This window comes from Sceloporus occidentalis, unplaced genomic scaffold (assembly GCF_023333645.1).
Source record: "Sceloporus occidentalis isolate IW3139 unplaced genomic scaffold, rSceOcc1.0.p SCAF_57, whole genome shotgun sequence".
In the NCBI taxonomy this organism is placed as follows: Eukaryota; Metazoa; Chordata; class Lepidosauria; order Squamata; family Phrynosomatidae; genus Sceloporus; species Sceloporus occidentalis.
Genome location: NW_028317037.1, coordinates 4,975,175 through 4,993,577, shown reverse-complemented (window position 1 = coordinate 4,993,577; position 18,403 = coordinate 4,975,175). Strand labels below are relative to the sequence as shown.

At 40.8% G+C, this 18,403-nt stretch overlaps 2 protein-coding genes across 2 annotated transcripts in view; one reads left to right on the top strand and one right to left on the bottom strand.

Moving 5' to 3' along the window:
* Nucleotides 1-18,403, top strand: part of LOC149287748 (uncharacterized) — a 792,175-nt gene that overhangs the window by 123,375 nt on the left and 650,397 nt on the right. The window lies entirely within an intron of this gene.
* Nucleotides 4,175-7,194, bottom strand: LOC149287765 (uncharacterized). The gene is made up of 3 exons (XM_089492504.1): nucleotides 7,032-7,194; nucleotides 6,057-6,177; nucleotides 4,175-5,120 (listed from the first exon to the last, which is right to left on the bottom strand). The coding sequence occupies exons 1-3, from the start codon at nucleotides 7,104-7,106 to the stop codon at nucleotides 4,555-4,557; spliced, it is 762 nt and encodes a 253-aa protein (XP_089348630.1). The 5' UTR covers nucleotides 7,107-7,194; the 3' UTR covers nucleotides 4,175-4,554.

Sequence of the window (18,403 nt, the reverse complement as noted above, 5' to 3'; positions counted from 1 at the left end):
TGATCTCCTTCGGCAGATGCAAGGAGTGAGAGGGTGCTCAGGAAGGATCTAAGGTCTTTCTTGGGCACCTGTTGACTCCATGCATTTGGGGACGGAGACCAAGTCTACAAAAGTTTATGCTTCAACTTCTTTTGCTCAGTTAGTCTCACAGGTGCCACAAGATGGCAATGCAATTTAAGACAAGAGTGATTTAAGTGGGCTTAATCTGTATTTAAAAATATGGCAAATTAAAAGAGAAGAGCCAACAGCCTTTTAAAACACTTTGAAGTGAAACACATGCAGAAATTTGAATCAAATCCAATGGTCCCTGGAAGTAGACCTCAGGACTGGCAAAGCCTCGCGGAGAGCAGCAGAGGCGCGGGCCCATTGCTCCTCCCCACCACGGGCCCCTACTCTCCCCATCTGAGAGACAGATGGAGGCCAGGGGAAGGGCAGGAGGAGCAGGAGCAACAGCATGTACCCGTCACCCCCCTAATTTCCCCCGGCTTCTAGCTGTTTCTTCCTGCCCTGGAAGCCCCGCCTCCAATGGTGGAAGCCCTGCCCATGGATGGGTGAAGTCCCACCCACAGAGGGCAGAAGTCCCGCCCCCGGCACGTGGACCTAGAAATGTTCGCTATCACCGCAAAGGAGGCCAAGGCAATGCAAAATGCAGGATGTCATGGTGACCCCAAAGTGAACCTATCATGGGGTTTTCTTGTAAGATTTGTTCAGAGGAGGTTTGCCATGGTTTTCCCTTGAGGCTGAGAGCATATGACTTGCCCAAGATCACCCAGTGGGTTTACATGGCCGAGCGGGGATTTGAACCCTGGTCTCCAGATCCATCGTCCACAACTGGAGGCCAGGGGAAGGGCAGGAGGAGTCCACTACTGCACCCTGGCTCCCTCCGTCTCCCTTGCCAAGCTTTATTGTCTTTCTCTAGTGATTCAGGTCTTCTCGTGGCATGTCCAAAGTATGACAGGCTCAGCTTAGGATGGGTGACACCTTGCTTGAAAGGAGCACTTGTGAAACGGATCTTGGAGTCTTAGTAGACACCAAGCTAAACGTGTCAACAGTGTGGAGCAGCAGGCAGAAAAGCTAGAATGATTCCAGGCTGAATCAGCAGGACTCTAGATCATAGGAAGTAATAGTGCCACTGTATTCTACTCTGGTCAAGCTTCCCCTGGAATCCCGTGTCCAGTTCTGGGCAGCACGATTCAAGAGGATGTGGACAAGCTGAAATAATGTCTCCAGAAAAAGATGAGTGAAGATGATCAAAGATTTGGAAACCAAGACTTGTCCACAATACAAAATATATACCTTTATTGGCCTCCCAAAATGGGGAAAAAGTTGCATCGTGCAAACTTTCAAAGCTTCACTGGCTTCTTCGTCCGGCAGAGATGCTAAAATATTGAGTTATGTGACATTGGTAGCCAGAATCTTAATAGCATCGAAATGTAAAGAGTTCAATCCTTTTGGTGCAAGATCGGTCATTAAAACTATTGGAAATGGCTGAAATAGACAAATGGATATGTCTCATGAATTTGTTTATTTATTTATACAGCGCCTTTCTCCCAAGGCGGCTCTCAAGATAAAACACCTTTAAAACAATTTTAAAAAAACAATTTAAAATAAGACCATTAAAACAGTATAAAATTAAGGTTAAAAACATACAGAAGTGAAAACGCATTATTTAATACATCTACCCCATATAAAAGCCTAGGGAAACTTGTCAGTATTTGGGAACTGGAAATGAAATATTTAAGTAACATGTTGGGAGAAATGTCAACTGTTGGTTTTAGGATTAAGTAAGAGAAGCTGTTGTATAGTTATTCAGAATTTGGGATTATCCCTATATTTAAGATAGATCCAAAAATCATTTGTATATAAGTAACAGCATTGATTCTACATTGTAGGTGCAGCCTTTATTATTATCTATTATCATGTGTATATAAGGAAGGAACATTACCAAAAATATGTATAAACACCAAGCATAGATATCTCAGGAAGGAGAGAAAGAGAATGAAACGAATTCTTATTATATATTTTATGTCATTTTGTATGTCATGTCATGTTTATGTTATGTTTTAGGTTACAATAAACAAATAAATAACAGTTGTTGTGTGCCTTCAAGTCATTTCTGACTTATGGTGACCCTATCAGGAGGTTTCTTGTCACATTTCTTCAGAGGGGCTTTACCTTGATCATCCTCTGAGGCTGGGAGAGTGTAGCCTGACTACGGTCACTCAGTGGCTTTCACAGTTGAGTTAGGATTCAAACCCTGGTCCCGAGAGTCATAAACTTGTGCTCAAACCACTACGTGATGGAGCCACAGGCCTACATGCTGCCTCTGATTCTATTCAGGCCCTGTACACACCGGCCATTAAGGCCGGCATAGGAACGGTGTCAGGGCATAGTGTCCTCAAGTTTCATGCCCAACTCTGCCTCCCAGGATGCCCTGATGCCATGTGCTGCTCCACATGATGCAGCCCCAAAGAAGTGCTGCATAGCTGTGGCCATGCGGCTATGGTGCCCTTTTGAGGGCGCAAAAAGGAGCTGCTTTTTGTGGCTCCTTTTCGCACCCTTGACAGGCCAGATCAGGGCCACAGGGTGAGCCTGCCGCAGCCCTGATCCGTCGCAAAAAGGGGCGACTGCAGGCCGTCCCTTAGGGGTGGTCTGTAGAGCTTCTCAGTTAAGATGATAGTGAAGGATCTCAATGCAGGCAGAGGCCATTCCCCTTCTTATTCATATGGACAAAGGGCAATAAAAGACAGATAATAAAGCTGCACCTACACTGTAGGATTAATGCAGATTGAGGCTCCATGCTTTGGAATTCTGAGGGCTATACTGTATATACTCATGGATTCATAGAATCATAGAGTTGGAAGAGACCACAACGGCCATCCAGTCCAACCCTATTATGCCATGCAGGAAATCTCAATCAAAGCATCCCTACAGATGGCCATCCAGCCTCTTAAAGACCTCTGAGGAAGGAGACTCAACTGCACTCTGAGGAAGGAGTGTGTTCCAGTGTCGAACAGCTCTTACTGCCAGTTCCTTCTTCCTAACGTTGAGGTGAAATCTCTTTTCCTGGAGCTTGCATCCATTGTTCCGGGTCCAAGTCTCTGGAGCATTAGAAAACAAGTTTCCTCCCTCCTCAAGATTACATCCCTTCAAGTATTTAAACAGGGCTATCATATCACCTCTTAACCGTCTCTTCTCTAGGCTGAACACCCCCAGTTCGCTAAGGTTGGCATTGTTTCCAGACCCTTCACCATTTTAGTCACACTCCTTTGGAATTGCTCCACTTTCTCCACATCCTTTTTAAATTATGGTGCCCAGAACTGGACACATTATTCCAGGGTCTTTCCTCTGTTCCACTTTCAAGGAGGGAGGGGGCTCCTCAAAGACCTTTTTATATTTGGATCATGATCCCCTCCATGGCCATGTCTCTCTCTAAGGGACCCCCGCCCTCTTTTCTCATAATAACCCCCTAAGTACCTGGGCCCCAAGGAATCCTCTGAGGAGGAGGCAAGGAAGGAAAGAGGGAGAGGAGGCCTTTCTTTGAGGGAAGAGGGGCTTCTTTCCTTCTTATAACCCCCAAGCCCCCCCCCCCCCCGAAGATCCTCAAGCCATTCCTCTAAAGGAACAAGGGTTGTCCCCCATTTCCATCCCTCAGAACAGACAGTGAGGGTAGCAATGGCTTCAGGTCTGAGACTGCACATGCACACATTCATCTAAAAGCCCCTTCTTATCATGTGCAGGGATCATCAGGGCCTTACTGCTGCTGCTGTTTATTCCACTGGTGGCCTTTGAGGGAAGGGAAGGAGTGCTCCGGGGGTCCAGCAGCCTCCCATCCCTCCCTTCCTCCCTCCCTCCCTTCCTTCTTTTGAGGAAATTTTGAAGAGGCCACAATGGAGCCCAGGAAAGGCAGGAAAGCTGGGAATGGAGATGAGGATTCAGGAGAGAAGAAAGTGTCAGTTTTGTGCATATTCACAAATTCTGTGCATCAAAGAATCCAGTGTGTCGAAACAGCAAAGACCTTTATTGAAAACACATATCAGAAATATGTTTAAGCCAGAACTGCCCAGAATATATTGAAACCCGAAAACCTAAAACTCCACCTTCTACCAAACCTAGCCCCCACCTACAATTCCCACCATCTATCCCCCATTATTAACCAGCCCCACTTCGCCATCCTTCTCACATGCACAATCTCTCCCTGCCCCAGACATTCGAAGAAGCTAGCTCCCTTTCTGTTACTACCGGTCCCCAACTTTCTTCAGCCAACATCCCACAAATTCTGAATGCTATCATTGCTATTCTAGCTGCAATAAATCCCAGCCCCCCATCTAACTAACCTAAACCACAGTCCATAATGCCCAGCCAAATTTAAAACTCAAAACAATTATCTATACTAGCAGCAATTAAAACCTAAACTTAACAAAACATAACTTTAAAACATAAACAGACATATGGACAGAAAAAATGTACAAATAAAATCATAAGGGCCTTTTCTTATCACTGCCGGATTGAAAAAGTATTTTTGTATTCCTTCTTTACAAAAATAATGTTCGTTCACTGCTTGGATGTGTGTGGCTCCTCTCCTGTGTGGCCTCTCTGGTGATTGAATAGGCTTGACCTCTGAGAAAAACATTTCCCACACTGCTGGCATTTGTATGGCTTCTCTCCTGTGTGGATTCTCTGGTGTGTCACTAGGTTTGACTGCCAAGAAAAACAGTTCCCACAATGCTGGCATTTGTATGGCTTCTCTCCTGTATGGACTCTCTGGTGTTTCACTAAATCTCCCTTCAAAGAAAAACATTTCTCACAATGCTGGCATTTGTATGGCCTCTCTCCTGTGTGGATTCTCTGGTGTGTCACTAGGTTTGACTTCAAATAAAAACATTTCCCACAATGCTGGCATTTGAATGGCTTCTCTCCTGTGTGGATTCTCTGGTGTGTCAGTAGGATTGACGGCCAAGAAAAACATTTCCCACAATGCTGGCATTTGAATGGCTTCTCTCCTGTGTGGATTCTTTTGTGTATCACTAGGTAGGACTGCTGAGAAAAACAGTTCCCACAATGCTGACATTTGCATGGCTTCTCTCCTGTGTGGACTCTCCCATGAGTGACAAGTTCTTCTGTAAAGAAGGATAATGATAGATAATACTGAATATCAGAGTTAAGAGAGGAAAGTATTAGCCCAAGATTTAGCCCTATGTTTACTCCTCCCTATTTGATATTAAATTAAGTTGGAGTCAGATTCCAATAACTCATTGGCAAAGTCAGAGGAAGGGGGCTGGGACCTGGACTCCTATTTTGGTGAGGGTCAAGTGCCAGCAAGCAGCCTTAAAACAGCTTTAAAACATCTATAAGACAGGCATGGAATACTGATGGGGTTTGGAGGAGATCTCAGGGGCAACCCCACATAGAAGGGAAGTAATAGTGCCTCTCTATTCTGCTTTGGTCAGGCCTCCCTTGGAATAATCCTGTGTCCAGTTCTGGCCCCACAATTCAAAAAGGATGTTGACAAATTGGAGCATGTCCAAAGGAGGGCAACCAAAGTGGTGAAGGGTCTGGAAAACATCAAGCTCTATGAGGAGCAGCTTAGAGATCTGGTTATGTTTATCCTGGAGAAAAGAAGATAAAGAGTGGATATGATATCCATGTTTAAATATTTGAAAGGATGTCATGTTGCGCAAGGAGAAGGCTTGCTTTTTGCTGCTACAGAGAAATGGAGATACCACAATGGATGCAAGCCACAGGAAAAGAGGTTCCACCTAAACATTAGGAGGGACTTTGTGACAGTAAGAGCTCTTTGACAGTGGAATATACTCCCTTAGAGTTTGGTGGAGTCCTCTTCTATGGAGGTCTTTAGAGAGAGGCTGGATGGCCATCTTTTGGGGGTGATTTGAATGTGTATTCCTGCATGGCAGAAAGGGGTTGAACTGGATGGCCCTTGTGCTCTATTCCAACTCTATGATTCTATAATTTTAGTGGAACCATAGCGACATGATAATAGAGTATGAAAGGGCCCTCAGTCTTTATAGAAAGAGCAATGGGTTCAGGTTCCTTACCTACAGAAGCCACATTCTCATAATTGTCCATCATTACATAATTGTACAAAAGTTTCTGTTTCTTTGTCAACAGATTCCATTCATCCTCAGAGAAATATACTGCCACATCTGCAAAGGTCACCTGAAATAGAAAATAGCCCTCATCCAGAGAGTGACTAAGCCAAAGGGGAGGAAAGAACATGGTGCATCCAAATATTATTTCATCACTTCAGAATTCAGTCCAGGAAATAAACTTTTAATTCTGTTAGCAAGCAAAAAGCTACTGCCTTTGAGATCAGTTTGTATTGAATCTTTTAAATATAATATAAAATATAATAAAAAATATAATTTAGACCATGGCTGGGATATTCAGGATGGATTTGGATACTGAGAATCCCAACACATACAGTACATTTAGCCACAAAAGAATTATGGTGTATTTAGCCATTTCTTGCCAAATTTCAGAGGCAAATGTCGTTTTTAAAAAACAGTTCTGGGGATCACTCTGGACTTGAGGGCCACTGGGCCCACCCCCCAATTTAGATCCAGACATGGTCTCCCATATCCCCAACATTTTACAGACAGGAAAAACAAGGCACATGTGGACAAGCAACACTAGAAGGTGGTGAGGATGGCCAAAGTTGTTTATGAGGAAGATCACACAAGCTAGGAAGGGCACAGCAGTTTGCTTTTGCCTCAGCCTCCTGACAAGGGAAGACCCTGGCAACTTATCTCCTCTCCTGTCCCCCTTTTGAGTTTATGGGGTGCAAACTCCTTGGAAGTCATTCTGCAGCAATCCAAGAAAGCTGAGGAGAAGGGGGGAAAGTGGGAGGAGGAGAGAGTAACCTGGACATTTTTGAAAGCCCCTGAAAAAGTGGGGTGACAGGGGATTAACCAGGACTTTCTCTGCCAAACTGGAACAATATGTTCGCCACTTGCTTTCATGCTGCCCCAGCAGTGACACAAATGAAATTAATAGTCAGGATGGCGACTCACCAAAGAGTTGTTGTGCTTTGCCAGCCTCTTTCTCTTGGAGCCCAAGTCCCTCTGCTTGACCTCTCTGTTGGCCATTAGGTAGGAAGGGGGTCCTGGTGGCCCTGAACCTGGGTCTCTTTCAGCAAAATATGCCCCAAAGCTGTGTTCAAGGAGACTGAGAAGGACTTCCGGTGGTATGGCAGAGCCCTGATCACCCTTACAAGACAGGCTCCTGAAGGGGATCGCGATTTGCGGCGACGGGAGGAGTGGGGTAAGGTACCACTCACTCAAAAGTATCTCCCAGGCAAAGGGAGAGGCAGAGGGGCTCAAAAAAAGGGCCTTAACTCCTGTAACTAAAGGAAAAAAACAGCGAATATCGAAGTAAGCAAGCGGGAGTCTAAGGCACCTAGAGCTACCACGGCCGCAAGCGCACAGCCCCAAGCCGCGGCTTGGGTGCGATCGCGATGCCACCACTTTTAAACTTTTTAAACTGAAGAAAAAAGACAGTTAGAATTTTTTCAAACCCTACCAAAGGAAGCTTCCACACAACGGATCCTTGGCTGGAGTGGAGTGGAGATACAAAGGAGCACGAAAAGGAGGCGAGACATGTCGGGAACTGGAGTGAGGGGCTGATATGGCGGCGAGAGAGCAGCGGCTCCAGATCACCAAAAAAGTCTAAATAGGGAGCGGCTCTTTCTGGATCTGGAGTTTTTTTTCCCCCAACTCAGTTTATTCCACTTACCTTGTATTGTCTTCTCCTACACCTTCCTCTGTGGAGTCGCATCTCTATAGCTTTATATTTTCACTTTTTTCCTATCTCACCCCGAAGTCTTTCCTCCCTTCTCTTTTTCTCTTACTGATCTTGCTTTGTTTTTCCCTTTGATCTCTCTCCATTCCCTCTCCCTGACCCCCCTTGCTTGCTCTATTTGTTTCTCTCTTTCCCCTCTCTCGTCTGTGTGAGGACTGGATTACCATAGCAACACCAGACTGGGAGACATCAAAGAGAAAACCTTTTACTCTCCTTTTCTCCACGGATACAACCAGACATCGGCTGCTTGTCCTTATTATTATTGGGACTATTTTGGAGATGACTTTAGCTGATTAAACAATTTACTAAGGCTGATTTTGGGCGACTGGGACACTTGGCTGGATCTCAGTTGCAATTTCTGTTTGAACGTTTGAATTCAGAGATTTAGACCTTGGGTAGTTCTCCTCAGTTTGCTTTGCTAGTGGAACTTTGTCTTTGGACTTGGAGAGCGTGAAGAAAGTGGAGAAGAGGGAGGGGGGAGAGGAGGAGGGAGAGGGGAGGGGAAGGAAGAGGAGAGGAGAGCCAATAAAACCTGGCAAGGAGTTTAAAGAAACTCGGCTGAGGAGGGAAAAGCAGCGGCAAGTTGGAAACCTGAGAAGGCTGATCTGAGTGCTGGGAGAGTGTTTTGAGGGTTAATTGTCTATAGCTGATTATACATCTATTTGCAGTCAACCTTGCACAGCTGAGTCCACTTGGAGGGAATAGTAACATCGCTACTCTAAATTGGATGCAGCTGGCTTAACAAGAGATTAGGAGTATTGCTGGAGGAAAGTTACATTGTTGGCTTAGAAAGAAACTTTAAGACAAGTGGGCAACTGTTGAGATTAGTGTAAGTATTGTTATTTGTAAGTATAAAACATTATTTATAAGGCTGACCCTCCCCTCCTTTGGTGGGGAAGAAAGTGAATTTATACAGTGGGTTTTGGTTGACTAAAACCTTGATTTGTCTTTGCTGGTTTGTTCTTTATATGCAACAGTGCCCTATCTGACTAAAGATTGAATTTTTTTTTCTTTTTTATTATTATTATCATTGTTAGAAACTGTTAAAAATAATAATTTAGTGATCAATTTGAAAGGGGGGGGAAAAAGCAAATTAAAACATTTATACATACTTGACATAGAATATTTGCCAAAAGAAAGGGGGGGAGAAGTATTAGAAAACAAGTAAAAATAGCTTAATATATTTTAAAACATCAGACCCATTAGGTAACATTAGTAAAATATACAGCTTTTCGGTATTTACTTTTTAGAATCTACTGTTTGGCTGAAGAGATACTACTGTAACAGAGAGTGGCAACTGCAATTTAAGAGTTTTCTTTTTAAGTAAGTCTTTGGCTTTAATTTTTCTTTGGGATAATAGGGAGAAATATGTTTTTTTAAAGAGGCTCTCTATTTCCCCATTTCCCTTTAGGATCTCAATTATCATATTTTCCTTTTTTCTTTATCTCCTTTTGTTTTGTTTTTGCCCATCTGTTTAAATAAAAGCTGAAGCTGGTAATTTAGCTTTGTGGGTCAGAGTTTCAAAATAATTTAATTCTGGATAAGAGTGCTGCATAGAATTGGGTCTATCACTGTGTAGTTAGTTAATTGATTAGAGTTACGATTAGAACACCCAATTTACATCATTAGGGTCTTGATAAATTGGTGCTGTCTTCCTGTGTTCTTTCCAACTTTTTCAAAGATGTTAACAAGGAAGCAGACCAACCAATTGGGGACGGGTGCTGTAAGAAGACCTTCTATAGAAATGTCTGCAAAAGGAACAGATCAGAACGCACTCTTAATGGAGGAAATGCGGAAACTTCAGAAAGAGACAAACCAAGAGATCATGGCATCAAGAATAGATATAACAACAAGATTGGACAAAATTGAATTGGACTTAAATGAGATGAATGGAAGGGTGAAAAATTTAGAACTGGTAACTGATAAACTAGAAGCTAAAGTAGAAGCACTAGAAAGGGAACATGAAGATGAACAAGAGTTAATGTTGAAAATGATGATAAAACAAAGAGAAAACTGTCTAAAATTAAGAGGCCTTCCAGAAAACGTAAACGAAAATCTGTACGTTTATTTAAGTCCGATACTGGCAAAATATATTGACGAACCTGAAGAACAATTCCCATGGGAGATAGATCGGGCTTATAGAATCAACTCTCGAGTAGCAAAATTGAAAGGCCTCCCGAGGGACGTAGTGGTTTATTTTGTCAGGAAACAGACCAGAGACATCATCTTAAATCGTAGCTACACCACGAAACTGATAATCGAGGACACTGAAATCAGAATTCTGAAAGATATCCCCGGAAAAGTGCTGAAGAAACGGAAAGAATACAGCTTCCTTACGGAGGAGTTAAAAAAGCAAAAAATCTTGTTCAGATGGGAGGAAATCGAAGGCCTGACGGTCACTTGGAAACAGAAGAAAGTGAGATTGAACTCCATTGAAAAGGCAAAATTATTTTTAAAAGGCTTGAAGAAAGAACTGGATGTGAAAGATGGAAGGGAGAAAGAGGGAGAGGGAGGGGGAGAATAAGCAACTGGATAAATAAATAGATATAACTGTATAATAGTTTGAAACCGAAGTTAAATTTTATAAAGTTAAATCAATTATTGACCCAATAACCTAGTAATGGAATTGGTTTAAAATTCGTCTTTAATAAAGTAATTTTTTCGATATCCTTTTTGGTTTTTGAAATTGTCTTTGGTGAGGCTTTCTCTATTTAGATTACAACATGAAGATTTTATCGTGGAACATCAAAGGAATGAACTCTCCCCAGAAAAGAAAAAAAGTTTTTCTATTCTTGGAAAGAAACTACACAGACGTGATTTGTTTGCAGGAAACCCACATAAAAACCAAAGATATTAGATTACTCCAAAACCAAAAAATGGGGAAAGAATATGTATCCTCTTTAGGTAAAAGCAAGAGAGGAGTGGTATTGTATATCAAAAATCATATTGATTCGAAAGAAGTATTTAATGATAAAGATGGCTATTATGTAGGAGTAGAAGTATGCTGGAAAGAAAAGAAAGTCTTATTAATAGGAATATACAGTCCACAAGAAAATAAAGGTCTTTTCTATAAAAAAATGCAGGAAAAAATCTTAGAGTACGACTATGAACATACCATTATGATTGGGGATTTTAATGGAGTCATAGAGCCAAAACTGGACAGGAGATCAAGTAACAAGATAAAAAACAACCAAGGGAAACTACCACAGAAATTTTTTGATATGATGAAAAATCTAACATTGGTAGATGTATGGAGGTTCCTCCGCAACAATGAGAGCAGCTTTACTTTTTTTTCACCTAGGCACGATTCCCTCTCAAGAATTGATTTATGTCTTGTATCAAACTCGTTGGTAAGGGATGTGGATGGTATGGAAACTTTAAACAGGGGTATATCCGACCACAATCCAATTAAAATTTCATTTAGAGAATCAGAAAAAAAATTGAGATGGTATTTGAATGAGGAATTGTTAAAGGATAAGAAGATAGTTAGCAAAGGAAAGGAGGTGATTAGATTCTTCTTCGAAGAAAATCAAAACGGTGAAGTAAACTTAGCTACGGTCTGGGATGCAGGGAAGGCCGTGATTAGAGGTTTTCTCACGCAGCAGAATATAATATGGCAAAAAAACAAGAAGCAAGGAAGAGTAATACTGAACAATATTCTAAAAGATAAAGAAGAACAATTAAAACATAATCCAAAATGCAAAGCTATTCAAAATGAGATAAAGCTAATTCAAAAACAGATAGAAATAGAAGCAACATCTGAATTGGAGAAAAGACTAAAACAGGCAAAACAAAAATACTTTGAGCATGCGAACAAAACTGGTAAATGGCTGGCAAATAAGTTAAGGAAAGATAAAGCAAAAAAAGCCATAAACAAAATCAAAAGAAAAGATACAATAATTACCAAACAAGAAGATATCAGAAAAGAATTTCAATTTTTCTTTGAGAAATTGTATTCAGAAAAAGAAGTAGATGAGGAGCTATGGGACAAATATGTTAAGGAGTTGCAGTTTGACAGCCTGTCGGAGGATACGAGACAACAACTGAACCAACCTGTTACAAAAATGGAAGTAAGGGAGGCTATCTCCCAACTAAAAATCGATAAAGCCCCAGGCAATGATGGACTGACAGCAAGGTTTTATAAAACGTTTATGGAAGAATTAACATCTCCTCTTCAACAAGTAATAAACGAGGCGTTAATCGGAGATATCCCTAGCTCCTGGAAACAAGCAGAAATAGTTGTGATTCATAAAGAAGGAAAAGACCCTTTGGACATAGCAAATTATAGACCGATATCATTATTAAATAATGATTATAAAATTTTTGCATCAATTTTGGCTAAAAGATTGAAAAAATGTTTATCAGACCTAATTGGAGAAGATCAAAGAGGCTTTATGCCAAATAGACATATAAGAGACAACATTAGAATCATTTTGGACACATTGGAATTTTACGAAATACATAACGATAAAAAATTAGGATTGTTGTTTATAGACTTTGAAAAAGCCTTTGATTCAGTTAACTGGAAAACATTACTAAAATTGATGCAAGAAATTAATATCGGAAAAAAATTTTTAACCTGGATGGAGAAGATCTATAATTCCCAGAAAGCCCAAATTAAAATTAATGGTGTCAATTCAGATTTTATTTCAATAAATAGAGGCACACGCCAGGGATGCCCTCTGTCCCCACTGTTGTTTTTACTCATTATAGAATTATTTATTAAAAGAATAAAAAGGAATGAAAAAATTCAGGGAGTCAAAATTAGAAAATCCAACTTCAAAATAAGAGCTTTTGCGGACGATGTGGCGATAATTGCAGATGATCCAATAGACAGCATTAATAGCATTCTGGAAGAAATAGAACTGTTTGGTAATATATCAGGTTGTAACATCAATAAAAGTAAATCTAATTTCTTAACAAAAAACTTGAAGAAAGAGGAAGAACTATTACTACAAAGTATCTCAGGGATTAGCATTGCCAAAAAAGTAAAATATTTGGGTATTCAAATCACAAAAAAGACGACAGATCTGTTTGAAAACAACTATAAGAAAGTTTGGAGTAAAATTAAGGAAGATCTGATAGGTTGGAACAAATTAAGTCTCTCAATCACAGGAAGGATTTCTACAATAAAAATGAATATATTACCAAGGATTTTATTCTTATTCCAGACAATTCCTATAATAACCACAGATAAAATATTTACCACCTGGAATAAAGATATAACTAATTTCATTTGGAGAGGAAGGAAACCGAGAATAAAATTAAAAAGTTTGCAGGATACCAAAGAGAGAGGAGGCTTAAATCTGCCGAACCTTAAGCTGTACTTCGAGGCAAGCTGTCTGATGTGGTTAAAAGACTGGGCAACATTGGAAAATAGAAAGCTTTTAGAATTGGAAAGTGAAGGAAATAACTGGGGGTGGCATGCGTACTTGGCATATGGAAAAGCAAAACAGAATAAATCTTTTTTAAATCACTGCGTGAGAAAACCTCTGATCAGGGTTTGGGATAAATATAAAAGATACATCATCCCTAAGATTTGTGGTTGGATCTCTCCCTTAGAAGCATTTTATAGGAAAGAAATGAGAGGGGATACAAAATGGTTTAAATATGAAGATGTGTGGATGAAGGAGGAGGAGGTTATCAAGTTAAAACCTAGAGAGCAACTAAATAAAGAAGGATGGGATATCAATTGGTTTTTGTATAGACAGTTAGTAGAGAGATTTAAAATGGACGGTAAAATGTATGGTTTTGAAACGGATCAAGAAGACAAATTTTCAGATCTCTCCAGGATCTTACTAAAAGAGAATGAAAAATTGATTAAGAAATTCTATGCGGCACTCTTAGAAATAGAACTGAAAGACGAAGAAGTCAAAGATCAAATGATTAAATGGGCTAAATGCTTGGGTCACCCTATACAAATGTCACAATGGGAAAAGTTATGGAAAGATGTAAACAGACTGACGGTCGCCCAAAACATAAGAGAAAATTTTTATAAAATGTTTTATTTTTGGTACCTTTCCCCATATAAAATAGCCAAAATATATAAGACAAAAAAAGATTTATGTTGGAAATGCCAAAAAGAAAAAGGCACTTTTTTCCACTGCTGGTGGGGCTGTAGATTAGTAAAAGATTTTTGGAGAATGATTAATAACACAGTTAACTCTATTTTATGTACGAATTTTACCTTGAATCCTGAATTATACCTTTTGGGTCTGATGAATAAGGACATAAAGAAGGAGGACGAGAAAGTCTTATTTTACATGATATCGCTAGCAAGAATTTGTTTGGCACAGAAATGGAAAGAAAAGCAAATTCCAACAAGGGAAGATTGGTTACTGAGGCTATATGATGGTATGTCAATGGATATCTTAACAAAGATGATTAGAAATGAGTACGATGAAAGTGCACTAACAGAATGGAAAAGGGTTATAACATATTTTGAAGGGTTGTGGGGGAAAGTAGCAGTGGTAAATCTATGGAATAGGTGCTAGATGGATGCTGGCCTCTATCAAGAGGATCTAACAGGATGATAATCGGATATGTATTATATATTATGATTCTTTAGATTATAGTACAAAGATTAGATAGTTGTATTGGATAGTCAATATTCTACTTAGATTCGGGATGGTAGGTAGGAAGTCATGGAGGATGAAAGAGAAATGGAAGAAAGATAGAAGAAGAACGAAAAGAAGAAAGAAGAAAGAAGTATGAATGGGATTGTATTCCATGTAATATATTGTATGGGAAAGTATATGTGTGTATTTGAGCTTTTTAATCAATAAACTTTAAAAAAAAAAAAAAAAAAAGGAGACTGAGAAGAGGTTCCTGAGAAAAGAGACTAGGGTTAGGGTTGATTTCTCAAGAAATCCTGCATCACTCAAAGACACAGAGAACAGCATGCTGCTAGTGATATGTACAGGTGACATATGCATCCTTTGGGCCAATGGAGAGGTAGGCATCCCCTTCCTCCCTCTGCACCAAACAAAGCCCCCTGTACCTAGCATGGATGCACTGCAGCTCCCCTACACAACAGATACTCCATGTTAAAATGCTTTTGACGTTGCTATGTTGCGCAGCACGTTAACGTATGGCGCCAGATTCCCCACCTTGACTGTAGTCAGTAGATTGTGAGCTGAAGAAACACCTGTCGCTTTCTCAGTGAGCAAAGAGACACTGTAATCTTCTCTCAGATGAGGCTTTTATTCATATAAGAAGTTCCACTGTGTACAACACTATATACATCGACACCCTCCACCATCCACACCAGTAACAACCCACTCTGAGGCACACACTGTCTGACTCTTCCTCAGTGACAGTTGAGAATGACAGTTGACAGTTGCATCAACATTCCAGTGATGCACTGTTTAAATGCTGACACATCTAACTGCCACTAGAGCTGTCAATGACTTCCACAACAGCTCCACCTAGTGGCCACATGCATGTCATTTCCTCAGACCTGTTCACCATGGTCCTGACACTCCATGCCTTGTGAGAATGGAGGGGGGTCAGGGGATGGGGAATTGGAGAGGACCCTGGCTATGTCCCTGTAGCTAGATGTGAAATGAGCGCATCATCTGCTGAAACCTCCTGACCTCCCCAGTGGCCCTCAGAGGAGAAGGCCTTCCTTTTGCTTCTGGCCAACAAGCAGCATAATAAAGTCCTCTTCTACTTTTGTCATCACAAAGTATTTTCGTTTTTATCCTGGCTCTTTTTTAATTCCAAATATATTTTGAGATTTCCTTTTGCCATAGATTCAATGGTTTTTCATTCTGGATGATGGGTATCGCTTGAAACAGAAACAGCATTTCAGGAAGTAAACTCATTTGGATCAGTGACATTGTTCCTAATAGCGATAGGTGTAATTTCCCCCATTTTTCTAGGTCTTTTCTCATTTTCTTCCATGTGTCTCATAGTTATTGTGAAATAGATCTGAGTTTTTATTTGTTAAATTTATTCCTAGATATTTAACTTTCTTTCCCACTTTAAATCCACTAATTTCTTCCTGCATTTGTTCTTCCTTTTACCTATATTTTCTGTTATTAATGTTGTTTTGTCTCTGTTTACTTTTAGTCCTGAAACATATTCCAATTCCACTATTACATCCATCAATTGCCTTGTGCTCTTTTCTGGGTTCTCCAGGGAATACAAATGTTGTCTGAGAAGACTCTCATTTTAAACTCAGTTGTTTTTAATTTTTATTCCATTGATCTTATTTTCTAATCTTATCCTATTATTCAGTGCTTCAAGGATCAGAATGAACAAAACGGGTGATAGTGGGAAAGCTTGCCTTGTACCTTTAGAAATCTTAAATTCTTCTGTTTTTTATAGTTAACAATTAGTTTGGCTCTTTGATCTTTATACATTGCCTTTATCCATCTAATATAAGAAGCTCCTATTTTTTTCAAGTGTCATGAATAACATATCCCATCCTATGTTATCGAAGGCCTTTTCTAAATCAATAAAGATAAGTGCAAGTTTCTTTTCTTTCTGCCTTTCAAAATATTCAATTATATTTAAGATATTTTGGATGTTATCGCTGAATTTTCTGTGAGAGAGAAATCCCGATTGGTCCTTATGAATCCAGTCTTTAAGAACCTTTTTGAGTCTATCGGCTAAAATCATAGAAAATAGTTTATAATCCATATTTAATAAGGAAATTAGCCCATAGCTCTTTACTTCAGTTGCATCTCTATCTTCTTTTAATAGCAAATTTATATTAGCTTGTTTCTACATTTTAGGATAATGGTTGTCTTTGATTGCATTTATCATTAATTTCAGTGGTATTAACAGTTGATCCTCAAATACTTTATAATAACTGGCAGTGAAGCCATCATTCCTGGTCTTTTCCCCTTTTTAACTTTTTCTTATTACTTCGATGATTTCTGCTATTATGATCAGTCCATTTAATATATTTCTTTGTTGGTCTGAAAGTGGCTTTAAGTTAGCTTTTTCCAAAAACTCCTCTATTTTGGCCCTAGAGGTTTGAGATCCTTTATACAATTTAGCATAGAATTCTTGGAAGGTCTTCGTAATTTTATTTTGGCCAGTAGCTAATGTTGAATCTTTATTTGTTTAATGATGTTTCTTTCTTTTAACTTCCTTATTTTATTGGCAAGCCATCTTCCTGGCTTGTTTGCTTGCTCAAAATTCCTTTGTTTTAGATATCTAAATTTCTTCTGGATTTCCATTGCTTCTTCTGTATAGGTTTATGAGGGAAGACTGCATTCTGGATTATGCTCATTTTTGGGATATGTAAATTCATTTTTAAAAACCCAGTGGAACAAATACCTCACAAAGCTCTAGCAAACAACACGGACACACACAGTCCCCACACAAAGGACTCACTGGCGCACTATGTGTCTGGGGTCTGGAAATCTCACTTCCACCTTCTGGGAAGACAGTGCTGCCAGAGACTGAATTTGGGGCTTTATGCCTGCAAAGCATGGGCTCAGTCTCTCAGCTGCAGCCCTTCCACACAATCCTGGATTGAAACATTTAAACAAAGGTCCTCTTTCATCTCCAGGAATAAAGACCTACCTTCAGTACAAAGACCCTGATTCCTGCAGCCCCAGAAAGGCCTCTTCTGCAGTCCTTTATGGCCGGAGCTTCCCTGGGTCAGAGGCCATCTCCTCAGCCGTAGAGAAGGGTTGCTCTGAGTGCGAAGGAGGAGGAGGTCCAAGGGCTGAGGGAGGGAAGGCAATGGGGAAAGGTCAGTGCCAATGGCCATGGAGGGCAGAAGGTGACAATGCCTAGGAAACTCCTCTGAGTCCCAGCCATTCTAGGAATGAGTGGCAGGAGTGAGTCCATGGGGCTGAGGGGGTCTCCCTTCCCAAAGGGGGAGGCAAGGACTGGTGGGACCCTCCCCAGCTAGGGCCCAAAGGGAGGGTCTCTTTCCCCACTTCTCTGTCCCAGCCCCCAAAGCCCAGCCTCCCACTGGCCCTGTGTCCCTGCCTCCCTCCCTCAGACCCCTCCCTCCCTCCCTCCCTCCCTCCCTCCCTCCCTCCCTCCCTTCCTTCCTTCTTTCCTTCCTTCACCCCAAAATAGAGGGCCAGAGGCACAAAGGGACACACTGCCTTCCTTTTGGCCCAAGAAGTCTGGCCTCCTTCTGACTCTGGAGCCTCAGGAGAGAAAGAGAGACCTCTGTTCAACTGAGGCCTCAGAGAAGGTTCTGGAACATTATGCCTCACACTCACAAGCAGCACAAAATGGCTTCCAGAACACAAAATGCCTGCCTCTTCCTCAGTGCTTGTCAGTTGTCAGTTTGAGGCCTTCAGGGGAGAGAGAGAGAGACTGAGGGGAAGAGAGGAAGGAGGTCCTGGAGGGAGGGAGTCTTTGGAGACATAGGGCCTTCCTGAGATATTCCGTCTTCGCTTCCTAACAAAGGGATTTCTGGCCTCATAAAGGATTTGGGTACAAACTGGATCTGAAAGACAGTAGTAGCCTTTTCTCTTGCCAATGGGAGTTAAGGTGTATTTCCTGGACTGGATCTCCCAGCATCCACATGGACAAATGTAGTTGGGAAATGTAGTTTTGTGAGACATTGAGCCTTCTCTGTCAGAGACCTCTGGGGACACAATACACT

Coding starts and splice junctions, on each gene's coding strand:
- LOC149287765 (XM_089492504.1), bottom strand. CDS start 7,106: ATGGCCAACAGAGAGGTCAAGCAGAGGGACTTGGGCTCCAAGAGAAAG. Junction 6,178..7,031: donor CAAAGCACAACAACTCTTTG/GTGAGTCGCCAT, acceptor TTTCTATTTCAG/GTGACCTTTGCAGATGTGGC. Junction 5,121..6,056: donor TGAGAATGTGGCTTCTGTAG/GTAAGGAACCTG, acceptor CCTTCTTTACAG/AAGAACTTGTCACTCATGGG.